Source organism: Saccopteryx leptura, chromosome 3 (genome assembly GCF_036850995.1).
Source record: "Saccopteryx leptura isolate mSacLep1 chromosome 3, mSacLep1_pri_phased_curated, whole genome shotgun sequence".
Lineage (NCBI taxonomy): Eukaryota > Metazoa > Chordata > Mammalia > Chiroptera > Emballonuridae > Saccopteryx > Saccopteryx leptura.
In genome coordinates, this window is record NC_089505.1 from 114,399,625 (window position 1) to 114,420,471 (window position 20,847).

General features: G+C 49.2%; 1 protein-coding gene across 1 annotated transcript; it reads left to right on the top strand.

Annotated features, from left to right (window-relative positions):
* Positions 1 to 908: 908 nt before the first annotated feature.
* On the top strand, positions 909 to 14,368 carry MFSD2A (MFSD2 lysolipid transporter A, lysophospholipid). Its single transcript, XM_066375948.1, has 14 exons — positions 909 to 1,162; positions 2,583 to 2,714; positions 5,689 to 5,813; positions 9,377 to 9,509; positions 9,640 to 9,718; positions 9,996 to 10,153; positions 10,784 to 10,874; positions 10,984 to 11,105; positions 11,309 to 11,392; positions 11,895 to 11,978; positions 12,068 to 12,180; positions 12,580 to 12,723; positions 12,815 to 12,991; positions 13,906 to 14,368. Exons 1-14 carry the CDS (start codon positions 1,070 to 1,072, stop codon positions 13,967 to 13,969), a joined length of 1,599 nt encoding a protein of 532 aa, XP_066232045.1. The 5' UTR covers positions 909 to 1,069; the 3' UTR covers positions 13,970 to 14,368.
* Positions 14,369 to 20,847: the final 6,479 nt, after the last annotated feature.

Sequence of the window (20,847 nt, forward strand, 5' to 3'; positions counted from 1 at the left end):
ACCCAGAGTGCCATTGTAACTTCATATCTCCCAGAGCTTCTTGCTGAGTAGACACATTCAGTCTTCTGCTAAGTTTTGCTGAGAGGGACAGGGCAGAGCTGTTAAAAGGGAAGGTTTTGGGCTGAGACAAAACCTTCAAGGCCTGTTCTGCCACATCTGTGAGTCTTCCTTTCTTCAGCTGTAAAATGGAGATAATAATAGTACTACCCTCATTTGGTGGTTGTGAGGGCTGAATGAGATCATGTTGACTGTGGAGGAAGCTTTCCATAAAAGGCTGTTGTTATCATGTGTAAGAGTAGCGGCTGTGGCCCATTCTCCACAACTTCGGAGCTTTCTGCCTGCTGGGGCAGCGATTCCACTGAGTTGCCTCAGCTTTCTCCCCTATGACTAAGGGCCCCAAAAAAGCAAATGGCAGGAAGAGGAAATGAAATGGTCGGTTTTGGAGAATAAAAGAGGGGCAAGGGTAAGAAAATGCCCACACTATATCCTCCAGGTTTGGAGGATAGGGAGACTCAAGTGATTCCAGATTTTAAAGGGGTTCTGAAAAATAAAATAAAATAAAAAAAGGCTTCCAAGTCCTTACCTTTCCTAGGCTTGGGGGTCAGAAGTCATGGGCTGTAGGCTGGACTCAGGGAAAACTCACTGTCTGAGACCACCGGAAGGTCACGTTCAGCCTCGGGCCTCTGTTTCCTGGTGAGTGAGTATCAAATGGAACCCGGGTCTTTACCCGGCTTGCGAGATCCCGGCTTCGAAAACGTGGCTCAAAAGGTTGGTTGGGCAGGCGGGGGTGGGGGAGCCAACGGAAGAGCGGATTGGCTGGAGGCGGGGCAGCCGGGCTCCGGGATTGGCCGAATCTAAGAGGGCGTGACCCAACTTTAAGAGGTGTGCGGGGGAGTACATTATAGTGTGAGCCTGGGCTGCCTGCCTGCTGGGTTTACTAGAGCGCTGCGACTGAGGCTGTGGCGGCGGTGGCAGCAGCGGTGGTTACTACCCGAGCTGGGACGGAGCGAAGGCCGGCAGAGCAGAAGCATCCCGGAGTCCCGATACGAGGCGGCGTGGCCCGCGGGTCATGGCCAAAGGAGAAGGCTCCGAGAGCGTCTCCGCAGCTGGGCTGCTGCCTACAAGCATCCTCCAAGCTGGTGAACGCCCGGCCCAGGTGAAGGTGAGAATCCAGCACCCGAGCTGGACGGCAGCGGGTAGGAGGCGGCGGTGCAGGCTGATTGGGGAGTCTAAGGATAACCCTGGTTCTGGAACATCTTGAGCTACCCGGGCCTAGGCGGGACCAGGGGCTGGAGAGAGCCCGGAGATGCCCTGAGGACTGGGGGTGATGGAGTGGTTTTGTAGACTCCGGTGCTCCCTTTTCTCCACTCTCCCTCCGCATCTGCGGAGCGCCGGGTCGGTAGCTCCACATGGTACTTGGCTGGCTCTGCCTAGCTGTTTTTCATTCTTATGTGACTCGCGGCTTAGAAGCCAGAAAACACTCTAGAAGCCAGAGAGACCCCAGAAATCTAGGAAAGGCCCCTTGGTTCCCCATCTCTCACCCCTGTTCCCCACCCCCGCATGCCTACGCTCGCGCCTCAACTCTGAAGGCCGCTCAAGTTCATTCATAAGAACAAGGAGTCGGCTCTTAAAGGCGCCGCATTCATTCTTCAGGCGTTGTGTGAGTGCGGGTGTAGGGGCTCACGCTGTGCTTTGTGCGTCTTGATCTTCAGCACTATGCCCAGCTCTCCGGACTTAATGAAGTACGGAATGAACTCAGGTGGCCCCAGGGAAGGATCTTGGGCAATATAGATCTGCCTGGGAGGTGATTGGCTTTCTTTTCATTTTATTAACTGATCCTTGGATGGAGCCCTGGAGAACAATTAAGCTGCTGCCATGCATGAGTAATCTCTACTTTTCCCTGGGCAACCTTAACCTCCCTGGCGCCCCACCCAGAGAGACTCCAGCTTTTCCTCACCTCTCCAAGGTCCCCTAGGAACTGAGGAAGGGTAGGACAGCTCCTGGGTTTGCCTGAGGCTCTGGCTGCCCACAGGGGCCAGGGATGCTCTGGGACAGATGGAAGGAACAGCTGTGCCTGCAACCAACTGCGCTGGGCCGCTACAGCTCTCTAGAACCCTCACCGAGTAGGCAGGTGGGTCCTGGCCTCTGGACCAGGGCAGGACCTAGGGTTAGGCTTAGGCAGCTCTTGGCAGCAGGAGGATTTTCAGGTTATGGCAGTTGGTGCTGGGTGGAGACAGGTCTCCTGCTGGAGCATGTCCCCTTCCAGCCTGGAAAAGGAGCATGGCTGAGGTCTTAGGGGTTTTTTTTTTGTTTTTTTTTTAAGGGATAGTGGGCTGATAAGAATCTGGGGGTGGGGTGGGTAAAGTAGAGTGGCTTAGGGGAAACTTCCTCAGTATGAATTCACTTTTCCCAGGTTCCTAAGAATAGAGAATCCCTTTGTTTTATTGTATGTGCTATCAAGCTGGGTAGGAATAGAGCAAGGCAGACTTGTTCCTCTTGGCAGAATTGGTCCTGCCTCTGGAACCTTCTAGGATGGAGGCAAGGATCTTGGGTCTCTTATTATCTTTTTCTCTCCTTTACAGAAGGAACCAAAGAAAAAACAACAGTTGTCCATCTGTAACAAGCTTTGCTATGCAGTTGGGGGGGCCCCCTACCAGGTGACAGGCTGTGCCCTGGGATTCTTCCTGCAGATCTACCTGTTGGATGTGGCTCAGGTGAGTGGACTGAACCTGCCAGGGCTCCTGCAGCATCTTGAAGTTTTCTCCTTCTGTGAAATGGGATTGGGAATCCCTACTTTGCTGCCTGTCAGAGTCACAGTGGATGAGAAATAGAAGGCTTTGTAAAGTATCCAGAAGGCGAGTCTATCTGCCCCAGGAGTGTTAGCTGGCAAGGTCAGACAACTCCTCCTTGTCTGGCAAGAGCAACAGAGCCTGGAGGGGTAGGCAGTGGTGTGAGGGAGAATGGAGCCCGCTGGTGACGCTGTTCTTAGAAGAGACTGGCACACCATGTCCCCAGCTGGACAGCAAGCAGTCAGCTGGCTTGGCTCTGGGGTAGGTGGATATTGCCAGGCATGTGGATGAGGTCCATCTCATTTTTACCTGAAGAGCAGAGGCATGTCTGTGGGGGGGCTCAATGCTGGGGTGAGTTAAGGTGCCGCTGTACATAGGGTCTTTGACTGGGAGGGGTACTTAGAGTGAAGCAGGATTCTTCTGTGCTTTGAGAAGCCTTGGCCAGAAGCCTGGCATCCTGAGAATTCACCTAGTCTGGAGGGGAGAGTGGGAAGCTGAACAACCACGGCTCTCAGAGCTACCACACTGGCCATCTTTTCTATGCAGTATCTGACTCTGCAAGCAGGGCATCTTAGTTGTATCCATTTACAAGTCAGGAACACTGAGCCCCAGAAGGGCCAAATAACATCATTCTGCAGCTAGTTTTCAAGCAACTTCCATGGGTTGGGTGCTGAGTGGAACCTGCAGCAAAAGTGTTATACTGTATTGTAGTAAGTGTCAAAGTTGGAAAAGTCAGATTAGGGAGATTGCCATGTGGGAGATGCTACCAGTTCCCCAGCCTCCTGGAGCAATAACAACAGTAGGGTCTTGATGGATGAGGAAGAGTCCAGAAAAGCTGTCTGTTCAGGTATAGAAGGTTTGTGTGAAAAGAATAGCTTAAATGGATAGTGACAGGCCACTTTTTTTTTCTTTTGAGAGTAAGTTTATTAAAGTTGGGAATAGTGAAACAAGGAAGGGCCTGGAATAGAAAAAGCAACAGGAGAGAGAGAGCCTAGGCGGGGCTGCCTTTGCTCTCTAGAAACCTTATGGGAAAGAAAGGCGTCTACACTGGGAAGTCAGAGAAAAGGGGGCCTTGGGGGACAGGTTCAGGGGGTTAGCCTGGGACAAGCTGCCTCTGCCCATTGCTTCCTTGGTTGCAAGTCTCCTGGGGACCCTTAGAATTTAGGAGATGCACACCTGTGGGGAAGGAGAGGGGGAAAGGAAAGGTGCAGGCATGCTCCTGGGAGAAAGAATGCCTTTAAAAGAAAAAAATCAGATTCCTGGTGGGTAGCTGAGTAGTTAAGTTGGTTAGAACATTATCCCAATACACCAAGACTGCAGGTTCGATCCTGGGTCAGAGCACATACAAGAATCAACCAATGAATGCATAAATAAGTGGAACAACAAATTGATGTTTCTCTTCCCCCCCCTCTCTACAATCAATAATAATAATAATAATAATAAACCATCCCTGGCACCCCATCTCTGCCATCTTCTTAAATTGGGATTCTTTGGGAATATAGCCTAGGAATCTAAGCTTAAAAATTTTTTTTAATTGATTGATTTTTAGAGAGAGGAAGGGAGATTGAGAGAGAAAGAGAAACATCAATTTGTTGTTTCACTTATTTAATGCACATATTGGTTGGTTTTTGTATGTACCTTGATAGTATTGAACCTGCAACCTTGGTATATTGGGATGACACTCTACCCAAATGAGCTACTGATCTAGGATGACCAGGCCACTTTTTTTTTTTTAAGAGAAAGAGACAGACAGACAGAAAGAAGGGGAAAGAGATGAGAAGCATCAACTCATAGTTGCGGCCCCTTAGTCGTTCATTGATAACTTTCTCATACATGCTGTGACCCAGGGGCTTCGGCCAAGCCAGTGACCCCTTGCTCAAGCCAATGACCATGAGGTCATATCTATGATCCAGTTCTCCAGCCAGCAACCTAGGGGTTTTGAACCTGGGTCCTCAGCGTCCTAAGCCAACATTCTATCCACTTTGCCACTGCCTAGTCAGGCCCAGGCCACTTTTTTTTTTTTTTTCTTTCTGTATTTTTCTGAAGCTGGAAACGGGGAGAGACAGTCAGACAGACTCCCACATGCGCCCGACCGGGATCCACCCGGCATGCCCACCAGGGTCAACACTCTGCCCACCAGGGGGCGATGTTCTGCCCCTCCGGGGTGTTGCTCTGCTGCGACCAGAGCCACTCTAGCGCCTGGGGCAGTGGCCAAGGAGCCATCCCCAGCACCCGGGCCATCTTTGCTCCAATGGAGCCTTGGCTGCGGGAGGGGAAGAGAGAGACAGAGAGGAAGGAGAGGGGGAGGGGTGGAGAAGCAAATGGGCGCTTCTCCCATGTGCCCTGGCCGGGAATCGAACCCGGGTCCCTCGCACGCCAGGTCGACGCTCCACCGCTGAGCCAACCGGCCAGGGCCCCCAGGCCACTTTTTAAAAGCATCTATAGGTTTCTTTTTCCACATCTAAGATAAAGTTTGAACTGTAAAATAGGGATCATAACTCCCATTATACAGATGAGGAAATTGAGGCCAACTGTGGTCAACCAGCAAATGCTAACTCTGGTGTCAGGTGCTTGGGGGCTCATGGCTGTAAAATGGAGACAAGGAAATGATTCTGGATTCATTCTAATTGATGGGAGTGTTTTCAAGGGCAGTGAGGGGGAGGCCAGAAGGAGACAGATCTGGGAAAGTTTCCAAGGAGGGACACAGTGCTACTGCTCAGAGAATTGTTATTGTCATTATTTACAAGGCAAGTGAAGATGCTTAAGGTGTGGGTAGAAGCAGCATAGGCTGCCAGGGACCTGGCTGAGTTGGGGAAGGAGCCCCTGCTCTTGCCAACCAGCGAGGGTTGAGGTAGATACAAGGCTAAAGAGGTCATCTTTTACCTATTCCCCATTCCAGGTGGACCCATTCTCTGCCTCCATCATCTTATTTGTGGGCCGAGCTTGGGATGCCTTCACAGACCCCCTGGTAGGCTTCTGCATTAGCAAATCCTCCTGGACCCGTCTGGGCCGCCTCATGCCTTGGTGAGTAGAAAAAGTCTCCTTTAAGGTGGCAGAAGGCAGGGCTTCTGGCATGTTACCATTCTTCATTTTTCCATGTGCTTTGTCACATACTGAGGGCAAAGAGAAGGAATGACGCAAAAAGCCATGTTGAAATTCTAGCTGAGGTAAGCTACCCCAGGCATGAGTCCTAGGATGCCCTGCCAGTTCATTCCAGGATGGTCAAATTGTTAGATTGAGCAACTTTCCCCCACCCGAATCCTATTGCTTTCCAAGATCCATTCCTTTCAACGAAGCTGGAATTCTAACTTTTCCCACTCAGTCACTTTCCCTAGTGGGAGAGGTAGTACTGCCTAGTAGTGGAGAGGTTACCTGGTGCCAGCCTGCTTCATTTTGAATACCAGCTTTACCACTTACCTAAAGCTGTGCAATCTTGGACAAGTCACTTAACATCTGAGTCTCAAGTTTCTTCATCTATAAATAGGGATAATATGCCTGTCTCTTAGGGTTTTGGTAAGAATTAAATGTGTGTATATGTGCTTTTTAAAAATATGTAAAGTACTTAGAACAGTGCCTGGCACATATTAAGTAATATACACTTTGGCACTCCTTCAGAATGGCTCCTAGTGGAACAAGACTGAAAGGCAATACCAAGCATGGGATATCAGACCCATAATCCCTGACCCCTTGGTACAAAACCTACAGTACTCAGCTGTCTAGCAAGGTAGGGAGTGGTGGTGTTACAGATCAGATAGCAAAGGGAGACACATAGGACAGGCTGAAAGGCTGGAGCTTTGGTCCCCTTCAGGACATCCTGCTTAGTGGTGGTGGGGGGGGACATTTCCTTTCATCTCTAGCCCATCCATGCTCAAGTGGGCGCCTTCCTGCCCAAGGGGCGCCCATACCTGGTCTCCGGCCTTCAGCCTTCAAAGCTCTTCCCACAGCCCGCCTCTCCCCACAGTTTCCTTTCCCACGAGCCCCCCTCTCACTGCAGTCCTGCCAGCCTCTGGCTAAAGCCCTTTGATCCAGACCTCAGAACCAGGGGGCAGGCAGCCTGCCTTACCTGGGTAGGCTGCTCAGAGCTACTTACTGGCTAGAGCCACAGCTAGGCCCTGTGCCCGCCTTCCTGGCAGCTGGTGGGAGGCGGGGCCCTGCTGCCACATCTCCTCATGAGGCCCAGCCAATGAGAGGCAGCCGTTCTGGCCAGCCCAATGCCCAGTGCGGCAGCAGACAGGGTTACTCCCAGTCACATTCAGTTCCTCCTCAGCTGCTCAGCTGCCTACGAGAGGATGGAGTGTTTGCCCAATGCTGACACCCTTGTTCTCTGAGGAGACACGTGGATTTGGGAGGCTGAAGGCGGGCAGGGCGGGAGAACAGGGGAGGCAGGTGTGGCAGCCTGCTTGGTGAAATTGATGAGGCCCTGCAGGCTGGTTTCTGATTTAGTACATGTCCTCACCCGTCTGGGTGGTAACTCTTGAGTAGTACCACTGTGGGCTGAAGGGCAGCCTTGTAGGGTATGTGACCTCCTCCCAGTCCATTCCACAGTTAGCACCTGGGCCCTTCTTCAGATCTAGGACCAGACCCCTTCTGTCAGTATGAGAAGAGGCTGGGCCTTTCTGGGTTGGCGAGCCCTGTGACCCACTATCCTCCCAGGCTTTAGACCAGATCACCCTCAGCTACCATTTAAACCTCCCTTTCAGACCAGGAAGACTTTGACAGATAGTTTCCCTGGAGTTCTCAAGCCACCCTCTGAGAGGCAGGGTATCAGCAGGGTCGTATGGGAAGGCTGAGATGCAGGAGGGGTGAACGTGGGGTCTGACTCCCAGCCCAGGGCTCTCCATAGCTCCCTGGCTGTGGGCCTGGACTCACCCCCGCCCCCCAGCTTTTCTTGTGTGGTGATATCAGTAAATACTTACTGTCTTACATTTTATTTTTAAAAAAAGTAATTTTAGAGAGGAGAGAGAGAGAAACATTAATTTGTTGTTCTACCTATTTATGCATTCATTGGTTGATTCTTGTATGTACCGTCACCGGAAACTGAACCTGCAACCTTGGCATATCAGGACAACACTAACCAACTGAGCGAACTGGGCAGGGCTCCCAAACACTGTTTTACATTTTAATACCAACTTATTTAAGTCTCAAAACTATTTGAGCCTGACCAGGCGGTGGCACAGTGGATAGAGCATCGGACTATGATGCCAAGGACCCAGGTTGGAGACCCCAAGGTCACCAGCTTGAGCACGGGCTCATCTGATTTGAGCAAAAGCTCACCAGCTTGAGCCCAAGGTCGCTGGCTCGAGCAAGGGGTTACTCAGTCTGCTGAAGGCCCGCGGTCAAGGCACATATGAGAAAGCAATCAATGAACAACTAAGGTGTCGCAATGCGCAACGAAAAACTAATGATTGATGCTTCTCATCTCTCCGTTCCTGTCTGTCTATCTCTATCTATCCCTCCCTCTCTCTCTCTCTGTCTCTGTAAAAACAAACAAACAAACAAAAAAACTATTTGAACCCTAGGGAAGAAATAGAACCACAGTCTTTACACTGACCTGCAAAGCCCTACGTGACCTGGTGTTCCATTTCCTCTCCAACCTCATCTCCTATTTGCATCTCCACGCTCACCCCACTCCCTCCTGAGGATGTTTGCACTAACTCTTCCCCTTGCCCTGCACACTCTTGCCTAGACATCTGCAAGGCTAACTTCCTCCTCTCATTCAAGTCTTGGCACAGATGTCACTTTTCAGAGAAGGCTATCCTGTCTACTCGGTTGTGAATTGCATCCTCAGACTCCTAATTTCCATTTAGCTTGTTTATTACTTTAACCATAGTAATTAATCACCTTATGTTTATATGACTTTTTTTTGTGGTAAAATATATATAACAAAATTAACCATTTTTAAGTTTGTAATTCAGTGGCATTAAGTACATATATTCTTATTGTTCTGTTAATTATTACCACCATCCATCTCCAGAACTTTTTCAGCTTTCCAAACAGAAACTATAATATTAATCAGTAACTCCCATTTCCCCAGCCCATGGAAACCACCATACTACTCCCCCCCCCCCACTGATTAGAGAGAGAGGCATCAACTCATTCCACTTAATTTTTTCATTTAGTTATGCACTCATTTGTTGCTTTTTGTATGTGCCCTGACTAGCGATTGAACCCACAACATTGGTGAGCCAGGATGACGCTCTATCCACTGAACCACCTGGCCAGAGCTACTTTTTCTTTTTTAATTGATTTTAGAGAGAGAGGAAACATTGATCTGTTGTTCTCCTCGTCCACTAATTAATGAACTCATCAGTTGACTTCTGCATGTACCTTGACCAGGGATCTAACCCACAACCTTGGTGTATCAGGATGATACTTCAAGCAACTGAGCTGCCCGGCTAGGGCACTGTTCTGCTTTTTTGTCTCTATGAATTTGGCTTCTCTAGTTACATCATATAAATAGGATCATAACTTAGTGTAATGTCTTCAAGGTTCATCTGTGTTGTAGCACGTGTCAGAATTTCATTCCTTTTTAAGGCTAGATAATACATATAATATATATGTACAATACATATCCTCCCCTCCCTCAGGATCATCTTCTCCACGCCGCTGGCCATCATTGCCTACTTCCTCATCTGGTTTGTGCCTGACTTCCCAGAGAGCCATGCTTATTTATTTTTATGGTACCTGCTTTTCTACTGCCTCTTTGAGACTCTGGTCACGGTGAGTGTGGGCACCTCCCATGGGTATCAGGGCAGGGGTGAGGGTATCTCTGGGGCCCCCAGGGTTGGTGCCTGAAGCCACATATGTCTGCCCATCGTCTGACTGGCTAAGGGTCTCTCTTCCTTGCCAGTGTTTCCACGTTCCCTACTCAGCGCTCACCATGTTCATCAGCACAGAACAGAGTGAACGGGATTCAGCCACTGCCTACCGTAAGTCCTTCCCTGGCCCACCAATCCACCCACCAGCAATCCTAACTCAATTCCCTTATGGCTCTGGTGAGACCAGAGATGCAGGGACTAGCCAGATATCACACAGAACAACGTCATGAGTTTAGGCCAAGGTGCTATCTGCCCTGCCACCCTAAAGCCACACTACTTGGAGTTGTTACCATCATCTGGGGCTAGAACTGGGCTTCTATTCAGCTGACCTTTCTCCCTGGGGATACGCCATGGGTTTCCTCCAATGGGCCTTCTTTTCACTGCTTAGGGATGACTGTGGAGGTATTGGGCACAGTGCTGGGCACAGCGATCCAAGGGCAAATCGTAGGCCAAGCAGACACGCCTTGTCTTCAGGACCCCAGTGGTTCAGCAGTGGCCTCGGAAGGTGCCAATCGCACACACAGTACTACCTCACTCAGAAAAACGGTGAGGCCCCTGTCCGTGTTTGCTAAATGTTGGGCATTGGATATACAAACTGTTAATATGACTACTTTGTAGGTAAAGAAACTAAAAGAGGCGGGGGGGGGGGGGGGAGGGGCAAAAGAAAACTAGATAGAAGGTGACGGAGGACAATCTGACTTTGGGTGATGGGTATGCAACATAATTGAATGACAAGATAACCTGGACATGTTTTCTTTGAATATATGTACCCTGATTTATTGATGTCACCCCATTAAAATTAATAAAAATTTATTTATAAAAAAAATAAAGAATAAAGATAAAGCATGTTTGAGAACCAAAAAAAAAAAAAAAAACTGAAAGAGACTAAATAATTTGCCCAGGGTAATAGAGCTAGTGAGTTGCAGAAACTAGATTTGGGGGGATTTGAACTGTGGATTCTCAGCTGCTGTAGGTGGGCCTCTTAATGTTTTGTTCTGCTGGACTTTGCCTATCCTTGGGAAATAGCAGGAGGCCTAGGATGATTCTCCCATTTCACAGATGGAGACAGTGAGGGCCCAGAGTAGAACGCACTCATTCAAGGTCATTGAGTAGAAATGCTGAGTTGGGATGAGACCAGACTGACTGTCTCTCTGTTACCTTTATCTCTATTTATAGCAAAATGCATACCTGCTGGCAGCAGGGGTCATTGCCTCCATCTATGTCATCTGTGCTGTCATCCTGGTCCTAGGTGTGAGAGAGCAGAGAGGTGAGAAGCCCCGAGGGAGGGTTGGGTGCAGGTCTCAGCACAGGATGCTTAGGTCGCAGGCTTTGGGAAAGGCCTCTGCTCCTTCTTTACTATCCCCTCTGGTCCCCAGAACCCTATGAGACTCAGCAGGCTGAGCCGCTATCCTTCTTTCGGGGCCTCCGGCTGGTCATGAGTCATGGTCCGTATGTCAAGCTTATTGCCGGCTTCCTCTTCACCTCCCTGGCTTTCATGGTGAGTGGGAGCCTAGTGTGTCCACCCTGGAGAGGGGATTGGGGGGGCCAAGGGACTCAGGATATAGCAAGCCTGAGAAACAGGTGGAGTTGGGGGTTGGGTAAGCAGCAATCCTTGGAGCATAGGCAATGTCTTGGGGAGGCTCAGTCGCAATATAACTTATTTCCTGTGTTTCCTCCTCTCTCTCCTGCCCTGTCTCCCAGCTGGTGGAGGGGAACTTCGCCTTGTTTTGCACCTACACCTTGGGCTTCCGCAATGAATTCCAGAACCTCCTCCTGGCCATTATGGTATGTGTGGGGCCCTGAGGGTGGGTAGGCAGCCTGGGCTGAAGTGGCGTAGACCGTGAGATAGATCTTTGGAGAGTCAGAGGTTATTTCCCAGACTGACCCAAGGTCATGAAGGGGTGAGGGAGGGTTCTCAAAATAATTTCATTGGATCTGACCTACAATTGCTTAGGTAGGACTGTGAAAATGTTTGGGTGCATGTATCAAATCATTACATTGCACCCAATTATATCTCAGTAACACTGGACAGGGGAGGTAAAAAGTTTAGAGTGAAATGTTCAAGTAGAGAAGATAGCAAGTTGTTTATGCTCAGAGGCAGAAGATGAGATTGGAACCTGCTCTCGGCTCCCCTTGGGAGCCATTAGAAGTGTCTGTCAACTTCCTTACTGCCCAGGTGATGTCCTGTGGCTGCTCACAGGCAGGGCTGGGAGCACCGTTTGGGTCTTGATTGCTGGAGGGGTTCCATGGCTCTAACCTACTTCCCTCACCCCTTTTCCATCTATAGCTCTCAGCCACATTCACCATTCCCTTCTGGCAGTGGTTTCTAACCCGCTTTGGCAAGAAGACGGCTGTCTACGTTGGGATCTCAGTGAGTGGGACTGACAGGGTAGTGCCTGGGTTTTGGATTGCTGGCGGGAGTCTCCCAGATGACTCATCTTCCTGCGCTCCCTTCCCTAGTCAGCAGTGCCATTTCTCATCCTGGTAGCCGTCATGGAGAGTAACCTGATTGTCACATATGTGGTAGCTGTGGCAGCCGGCATCAGTGTAGCAGCTGCGTTCTTACTACCCTGGTAAGTATACAGGCCCACCTGGATGTTTCCCAGTCCCCCACCCTTCACTTCTGAAGCTCCTTTGGGAGAAATCTGAGGGTTCAGGTTGGGGGTGTGGGGCAGGTCTTCCTGCACCATTGTACAAGTTGTGAACTGTGCCAGAACATCTAATCAGGGTGGGAAATTGGGGCTTAAGTGTGGTCTGCATGCTACTTGCCCAGCGGAGCACCTAGAGTGGGGCTACTTCACTGTGGAGAAACTGGCCTTCTTAAGCATGTGAAGTTGCCATCTCCTCACTGAGCTGTGTCCATGGGGCTGTAGACTCTCAGAGGGCCGCCTCTTCTCATTGACACAGATGGGCTAGTAGGGATCTGGGGTTGCTAGGTGGGTGGGTCCTCATGGCTGCCACCGCTCTGCCAGGTCCATGCTGCCCGATGTCATTGACAACTTCCACTTGAAGCACCCCCACTCCCACGGAACCGAGCCCATCTTCTTCTCCTTCTACGTCTTCTTCACCAAGTTTGCCTCCGGAATCTCACTGGGCATCTCTACCCTCAGTCTTGAGTGAGTGGGTTGGGGGCCTGGGGCAGTGCTAGACAGGTTCAGACCCCTGGGGCCCCATTCTCACTGCTCGCCTTCCCATTGGGGCCCACAGCTTTGCTGGGTACCGGACCCGTGGCTGCTCCCAGCCGGCACGTGTCAGGTTTACATTGAAGATGCTGGTGACGATGGCTCCCATAGTCCTCATCCTGCTAGGCCTACTGCTCTTCAAGCTGTACCCCATTGACGAGGAGAGGCGGCGACAGAACAAGAAGGCCCTGCAGGCTCTGAGGTGAGAGCAGGAGGGCACAGGGAAGTGCAAGAGGGGCATCATCCAGTCCGAGTAGAGAGAGGAGAGAGAGAGAGACAGAGAGAGAAGGGGGGGAGGAGCTGGAAACATCAACTCCCATATGTGCCTTGACCAGGCAAGCCCAGGGTTTCGAACCGGCGACCTCAGCATTTCCAGGTCGATGCTTTATCCACTGCGCCACCACAGGTCAGGCCGTGCCCTGCACTCTTGATGGCACTTCTGGCATGCAGGACCTCTGGTGTGGCCTGAGCCCTCCCTGCCGTTCAGGAGACCAGGGGGAAAGGGGCAGGGAGTCATGCCAGCCTATCCGCTGGTCTAGGCCAGAGCACTGTCTTTGGGTCTGTGATGTTTTTTGGGTAGCAAGAACAGTGAACAGCCCTCTTCTGGGCTGAAGAGGCTTCTTTTAGACTTGCCTGACAGCTGGCTAAAACTGCAGGGCCAAGATTATGGGAGGAACGAAGCAGGAAGGGGACAGGAGAGGGGTAAGAATGGTTCTGCTGCCCTGGCCGGTTGGCTCAGTGGTAGAGCGTCGGCCTAGCGTGCGGAGGACCCGGGTTCGATTCCCGGCCAGGGCACACAGGAGAAGCGCCCATTTGCTTCTCCACCCCTCCGCCGCGCTTTCCTCTCTGTCTCTCTCTTCCCCTCCCGCAGCCAAGGCTCCATTGGAGCAAGGATGGCCCGGGCGCTGGGGATGGCTCCTTGGCCAGGATGGGCAGAGCATCGCCCCCTGGTGGGCAGAGCATCGCCCCTGGTGGGCGTGCCGGGTGGATCCCTGTCGGGCGCATGCGGGAGTCTGTCTGACTGTCTCTCCCTGTTTCCAGCTTCAGAAAAATGAAAAGAAAAAAAAAAAAAAAAAAAGAATGGTTCTGCTAACCCGTCTCTTCTGGTTCTTGCAGGGAAGAGGCCAGCAGCTCTGGCTGCTCTGACACAGACTCTACAGAACTAGCCAGCATCCTCTAGGACCTACTGTGTTGCCTGAAGTCACCAAGCACAAGGCCTGAGTCACCAGGCCACACCAGGAATCTGGGCCTTTCTGCCTGCTCACGCACCAGCTGGCCTCCAGGTGCCAGGAAGAAACCCAAAGACTTGAGAGTATGAGGCCCAGGACACCTACTATGCTCACCATGGGGCAGGTTATTCCTATAGCCGCCTGCCTCCCCTCTCCCTGCCCCTGGGGCCGAGCCCTGGGGCTACTACTGTGAATATGCTGAGGACTGATTGGGCTTAGCCCAGGACACTAATGTAGAGAAACATTTTATACGGAGACTAATTAATAACTTAATGACTGTGTACATAGCAATGTGTGTGTATGTATATGTCTGAGCTATTAATGTTATTAATTTTCATAAAAGCTGGAAAACCGAGCTGCCTTTTTCTGTCTTTGTCCTTCATCACTCACTGAGCCCTTCTGTGATCGTGAGAAGGAGCACTGAGCCAAAGCGGCCCTGGGTCGGGAGAATGAGTCTGGAGGTATGATAACAGGTTGGTATTTACTAAACATTTATCTATATCAGGCCCAGTGTGGAGGCTTTACAGTCATTCCTTTGTTGGGGTCCTCACTTAATCCTGGAAACCAACTTGCTAAATCAGAATTTGTCCCTATTTTAAACATGAGGAAATTGAGCTCCAGTGTTGAGAGGGACTTGGCTAAGATAATGTAGCCAAGAGGACCTAACTGTAATTCCATCTCAGGTCTGTGAGACTCGGTATGTTCGCCACCAATCTCCCTCCCCTGTGTTTGATGACAACTGATCTACTGTCAGATGGTTGCTCTGCCCAGAACCACATGCTGTGTTTTGCACCCTGTGTGTGCCTGAGCATGTTGGCCTGGCTGTGCTGGGGCAGATTCCATGTGACTGGGGTCCTGTGGGGCCCTAGAGACCTGTAATTCTTTCTCCACATTTGTCAATGACAGTGTTGGAAGGTGCGAGTGTACCTGGCTGGATATATGTGCGCCAGTTGAAGAGGGGTCTCACTGGTATGCTGGTAAAAACCACCTCTGGCAGGGAGGTGGGCGGCAGGGGGAAGGCTTAATTCGTAGCATTTGCCTATTTCCATGGGGTAAATCCTCCCACTATAGCCAATTTTCAAGTTGACAACTATTGCACTATTTTTTTTTTTAACTTACTGATTTGAGTGTGAGAGGAAAGGAGAAAGACAGGAACATTGATCTGTTCCTGTATGTGCCCTGACTGGGGATCGAACCAGCAACCTCTGTGCTTTGGGTCGATGCTCTATCCAACCAAGCTATCCTGGCCCAGGCATCATTGTACTATCTTGCAAAATTTCTGAAAATTTAACAATTGTCTCTTGCAAATGACTAGGAGCATGCACAGGCACATCACTGGCTTTTATGTATTTAAGCCAAGCTCTTTAAAAAAAAAAAAAGCAAGCTGTCGGGATCAGGAGCTACCAGTCCAACCTCTATTTTATAGATGCATAAATGAAGGAGGCCCAGGGAAGAGAAGCACTTAAGACTATTCAGGCTTGGTTTTGACTTTGGGTGTGGGGCTCCATTTTTCGCTAATAAAGTTCTGCCGAGCCACTTTTATAAATTTACAAAATGAGCCTGACCTGTGGTGGCGCAGTGGATAAAGTGTCAACCTGGAAATGCTGAGGTTGCCGGTTCAAAACCTTGGGCTTGCCTGGTCAAGGCACATATGGGAGTTGATGCTTTCTGCTCCTCCCCCCTTCTCTCTCTCTCTCTCTCTCTCTCTCTCTCTCTCTCTCCCCTCTCTATAATGAATAAATAAAATCTTTAAAAAAAAAAAAAAAAAAAAAAATAAATAAATAAATTTACAAAATGATACTAACAGGTACTTTAATAAAGATCAGTTCAATTTTTTTGTATAATTAGTTAATTATAACCACCAAGTCCTGTTTTTTTTTTTAAAGTTTATTTTTAATTTCCCAAACCACTCACACTTGCTTCTTTCCCATCTCTATGATTACTTACCAAGTGTTATCCTCTCTTTTCCCTCCCTATATTTACTTATCAGGATGATTAAACCAGCATTCTCACTGATCTCTGCCTTTGATTTAATCTCACATTTCTTCTGCAAACTATCCAAAATAACCAAGTAGCTCTCCTGTTGAGAAACCCTTCTGTGAGTCCCTGCTGCCTTCAGGAGGATGTTCGAGACTCCTTCCAACCTCACCAGCCCCAGATCCAGATCCAGCCCTTCTTGCAGGCTACCTGCCCAGCCCTGGGATATACCTCTGGTCTCCCTGGCTGATACTGGCCCTATTAATATGTCTTGCTTCAGCATGCCTCACTAAAGCCATTTCTGCCCACCCCCCTTACCCCTTGGGACAGCTCTGAGATTTCCACATCCCCTTCATTGTGGTCTCCCACATGAATCCAGGGCCATACTCCCACATGAGTCCAGTGGGAGGGGCTTGTGGAGCTAAATAAACATAAGCTATGACAAGATGGTCTTATGAGCCAGACCCAGTTCCTACGGATCCACTATGATGCTTCTCTCTCGGCTTCAGTTTCCCCCAACTGTATAATTGGGATTTGGAATTGAAAACCATTGCTTCTCTCCAGTTCCATGCTCACAGAAAATTGTTATCGTTTTCTTTCTCTCTTTTTGTTCTTCTTTTCAAACACCCCTTCTGCTGACTGAGGAATGGTTTTGGGGATGGTACTGGTGGGAGAAATGGGAAAGCAGTCTGAGATCCCAGGCCTCCTTGGGTCATTGGTTACTCCAGGTCCCTTCTAGACAGCTCAATCTACCCATCCTTAGAGATAAGTACCATCTTTTTTTTTTTTTTTTTTTTACAGAGACAGAGAGGGATAGACAGATGGGAACGGAGAGAGATGAGAAGCATCAATCATTAGTTTTTCATTGTGACACCTTAGTTGTTCATTGATTGCTTTCTCATATGTGCCTTGACCTCGGGCCTTCAGCAGGAGTAACCCCTTGCTCGAGCCAGCGACCTTGGGTCCAAGCTGGTGAGCTTTTGCTCAAACCAGATGAGCCTGCGCTCAAAATGGCGACCTCAGGGTCCAGAAGCTAGGCCTTTCGCATCCCAGTCCGACATTCTATCCACTGCGCCACCGCCTGATCAGGCAAGATAAGTACCATCTTGACTTCCCTTGCACTTGGATCCAGCATTACTACAATAACTTTGCCTCTCCCCTTTTGACTCTGCGCTGAGCAAATCCCCCCATCCCCATCCCTGCTAAGGACCAGATGTGGCTTTGGCTCCTCCTGCTGGAAGAAAGGGGCAACATCTTTCAACGTTGCAAAGAAAAAATTCAGATCTGTTATGGACTGGCTTTGTGATCTTGGCTATTCATTTATAGAACAAATATTTATAACAGGCCTACTATGTGTCATGCATTGGCTATGCTCTGAAGATAGGGTGGTGAACAAAATAGAGCTTATTTTCTTAGTGGGGACCAATGATGAATTAGCAGACATAGCTCAGATTGTAATAAGCACCACATAAGAAAGAAGCAGGGTGATACGATAGAAGGAACTTGTGTGGAGATTATTTTACATTGAGGAAAGAATGTTCTGAGAAAGTGATGTTTGTCTTGAAGCATGAAGGAGGAGAATTAGCAGACATTTGAAGAGCTTCCAGGAAATCATTGCAGGCAGAGGAGACAGCTAGTACAAAGACCCTGAGGTAGAAAAGAGCTTGGTGTATTTGAAGTACCAAAAGGAAACAGTGTAGCTAGAGAGTGTAGTGAAGGAGAGGGCTGGTGGTATAGTGTGAGTTTGGAGAGGTACACAGGAACTAGATCATCCAGCACCTTGAAGCCCACAGTGAGAATTTGAACATTATTTTGAGAACAGCCAAAAAGTCATGAAAGAGACTTAAACAAAAGAGATTTACATTTATTGTATTTTATTGTTCTTTTATTTTAAAAGTGAAGGCAGAGGCAGATGGCACAGGACTTTGTAGGTTATGTTAAGCATTTTGAGTTTTATTGTAAGAGCACAAAGAAGCCATTGATGGGTTTTAAGTAGGAGAGTCATATGCTAGATCAAGACATGGACAAAAAAAGGGGCTCTGTAGTAAATCTGATGAAAAGTAGCCTCACAGGGTGAGCCAACCACAAAGTTCCTAACTAGGCAAGTCAGGATGGGCAGTCACAGCTCCTGCCTATAAAAAGGTTCATCTTTGCTGTAAGCAAGATCTTGCTCCCTGGCATACGTCATCAGTTTGGCTCAAATAAGTTCTAATAAAAAAAAACTTTTAAACAGCCCTGTCCATTGTTCTTATGCATCTAGGTTAACACACTTTTGAAATGTCAGGGTAATCCTCTGTTTCAGACCCCTGGGAGGTGTAGCTACTCTCAAGGGAGTGCATAACATTGTTAACTATCCTGTAATCCCCACCTTGCTTTCTCCCACCTTCATGTGATCTTCCTTAGTTCCCTTAATTCCAAAAGTACAATATAAAAGGAAAGACAAAACTGTCATTCTCCAGAGTGCTTGAGGTCTTGGTTCCCAGCATGTCATCAGTTTGGCTTGAATAAATTCTTATAAAAATACTCTAGCCTGCCTGACCAGGCGGTGGCGCAGTGGATGGAGCATCGGACTGGGATGCAGAGGACCCAGGTTCGAGACCCCGAGGTCCCCAGCTTGAGTGCGGACTCATCTGGTTTGAGCAAAGCTCACCAGCTTGAACCCAAGGTCGTGGGCCCGAGCAAGGGGTTACTTGGTCTGCTGAAGGCCCACGGTCAGGGCACATATGAGAGAGCAATCAATGAACAACTAAGGTGTCGCAATGAAAAACTAATGATTGATGCTTCTCATCTCTCTCCGTTCCTGTCTGTCTGTCCCTATCTGTCCCTCTCTCTGACTCTCTCGCTGTCTCTGTAAAAACAAAAACAAAAACAAAAACAAACAAAAAAAAAACTCTAGCCTGACCAGGTGGTGGCACAGTGGATAGAGGGTCAGACTGGGATGCGGAGGACCCAGGTTCGAAACCCTGAGGTTGCTGGCTTATGTGCGGGCTCATCTGGTTTGAGCACAGCTCACCAGCTTGAACTCAAGGTCGCTGGCTTGAGCAAGGGATCACTCACTTCTGCTGTAGACACCCGGTCATGGCACATATGAGAAAGCGATCAATGAACAACTAAGGTGCCAGGTGCCACAACAAAAAATTGATGCTTCTCATCTCTCTCCCTTCTTGTCTGTCTGTCCCTATCTGTCCCCCTCTCTGCCTCTGTCACACACACAGACACACACACACATACACACACACACAAATATTCTACAGGTCTGGACATTCTTACTCTGACAAAGAATTTAGAAAGACCATATCATCTGCTTTGTGGAGAAATAACTCAAGGAAGTAAAAGTGGAAGCAGGGTGACTAGTGTAAAGATAGCTCTTGCAATGTTCTTAGGCAATGAAAAGGATCAGACTGGGTGGTGGTGATATTGTAGACAGTAATCAAACATCAGCAGAGTAGGAATGATAAGCCAGGTACAGAAGTTCACTAAAGTGGAAAGGCCTGGGTGCCCAGCAACGGGCAATTGTAAGGTGGGACCTCGCCCACAGGGTGACCTTTCCTCCCTTAGCATATTACTGGTCATGCACTTTAGACTCCCTGACCTTTCATATCTCTGGTCATTGATAGATACATGAATTCCAAACTGCCCCTTGATGTTCCGCTTATCTGTCAGACCTCACCCTTACTGGACTATCACCCCTGAGACAGAGGAATTCCAAAAAGCTGACAAGCTGCCCCAAGGAGGGGCTCCGGACATACCAGGACTTTTGCCTCAGTATCCCCTCAGGCTCTCCCAAACACTATATAACTCGCCCCTAGTCTATAACCTGCACTCTTCTCCCCCCGGAGAAGTGCCTGGCAGGGTTCCTTTCTTCCTTTCAATAAATCCTGTTACTCTGGTCTTTCAGACTCCCATGGATTCCAACATTTGGTGCCGAAACCCAGAACAGGGTACTAACTGCCTGGACGATCCCTCTTTGCCGTCCAAACTTATTGATACAACCAGGGAAGCAATGGGCAGTGGCAGCTCGTCCCGGGCTTACTCCCTGATTCTGTTTGGACGTGTAATTGTAGGTCAATTGGCCAGCAGTCTTTTGGGCAGATAGAGTATATTATGCTCACTTTGTTAAATATGACGCTGCCCATGAGGAGGCCGTTACCCAGGTGATATTAATGTGTGTTGAGAATCCTTGTAGCCTGGGGCTTGGTTTTGGGATTAAGCCTTTCCCACCCTTTTTGATGTGGGGTGGTACAATCCAATCATGCCTCAGAGAAGTGACTTTGTATTAGAGACTTCCCTATTTTGTATATTGGATTAGAGGTTGTGAAGCTACAGTATAAAATAGGGGCAGAACGGGAGTTTACGCTCTTGGTTCCTGAGATTATCATTAGAGGAGAGAGCAGAGCAGAGAGCAGAAAGAGGCCATGTGGCCAGGAGAAGCAGCCAAGATGGCAGAGTGCTGAGTGAGATGCCAGTTTGTACAGAGTTTGTATCTGGGATAAGGAAGGAGATGGGGAACTGAGGAGAATAAGGCTGGTGAGCTAGAAACCTTTGATTCTAGGAAACTCGGATAAGTCAGTGGCTTTGTGAGCACTGAATGTGAGTGGGTTTTGGAGCCCAGCGTGTGTGTTTTTACTTGCCCGCCGGGGGCAAGCTAGGATTAAAGACTATGGCCCACCAGTTTGTGGCTCCATTGTTTCTTTACCGACTGTCCGAATCCAATGCGAACCTGCATGGGCCGGGCTGCTGTGGTAGTGGCCCTGGCCGTGCCTCCTGGCTTTACAAACCCTGTCCTAAACGCCTGCTGGACCAGAAAGGTAAGGAGTTTCTCCTTTCTCCTTCCCCAGTTGGCCTCCAAATT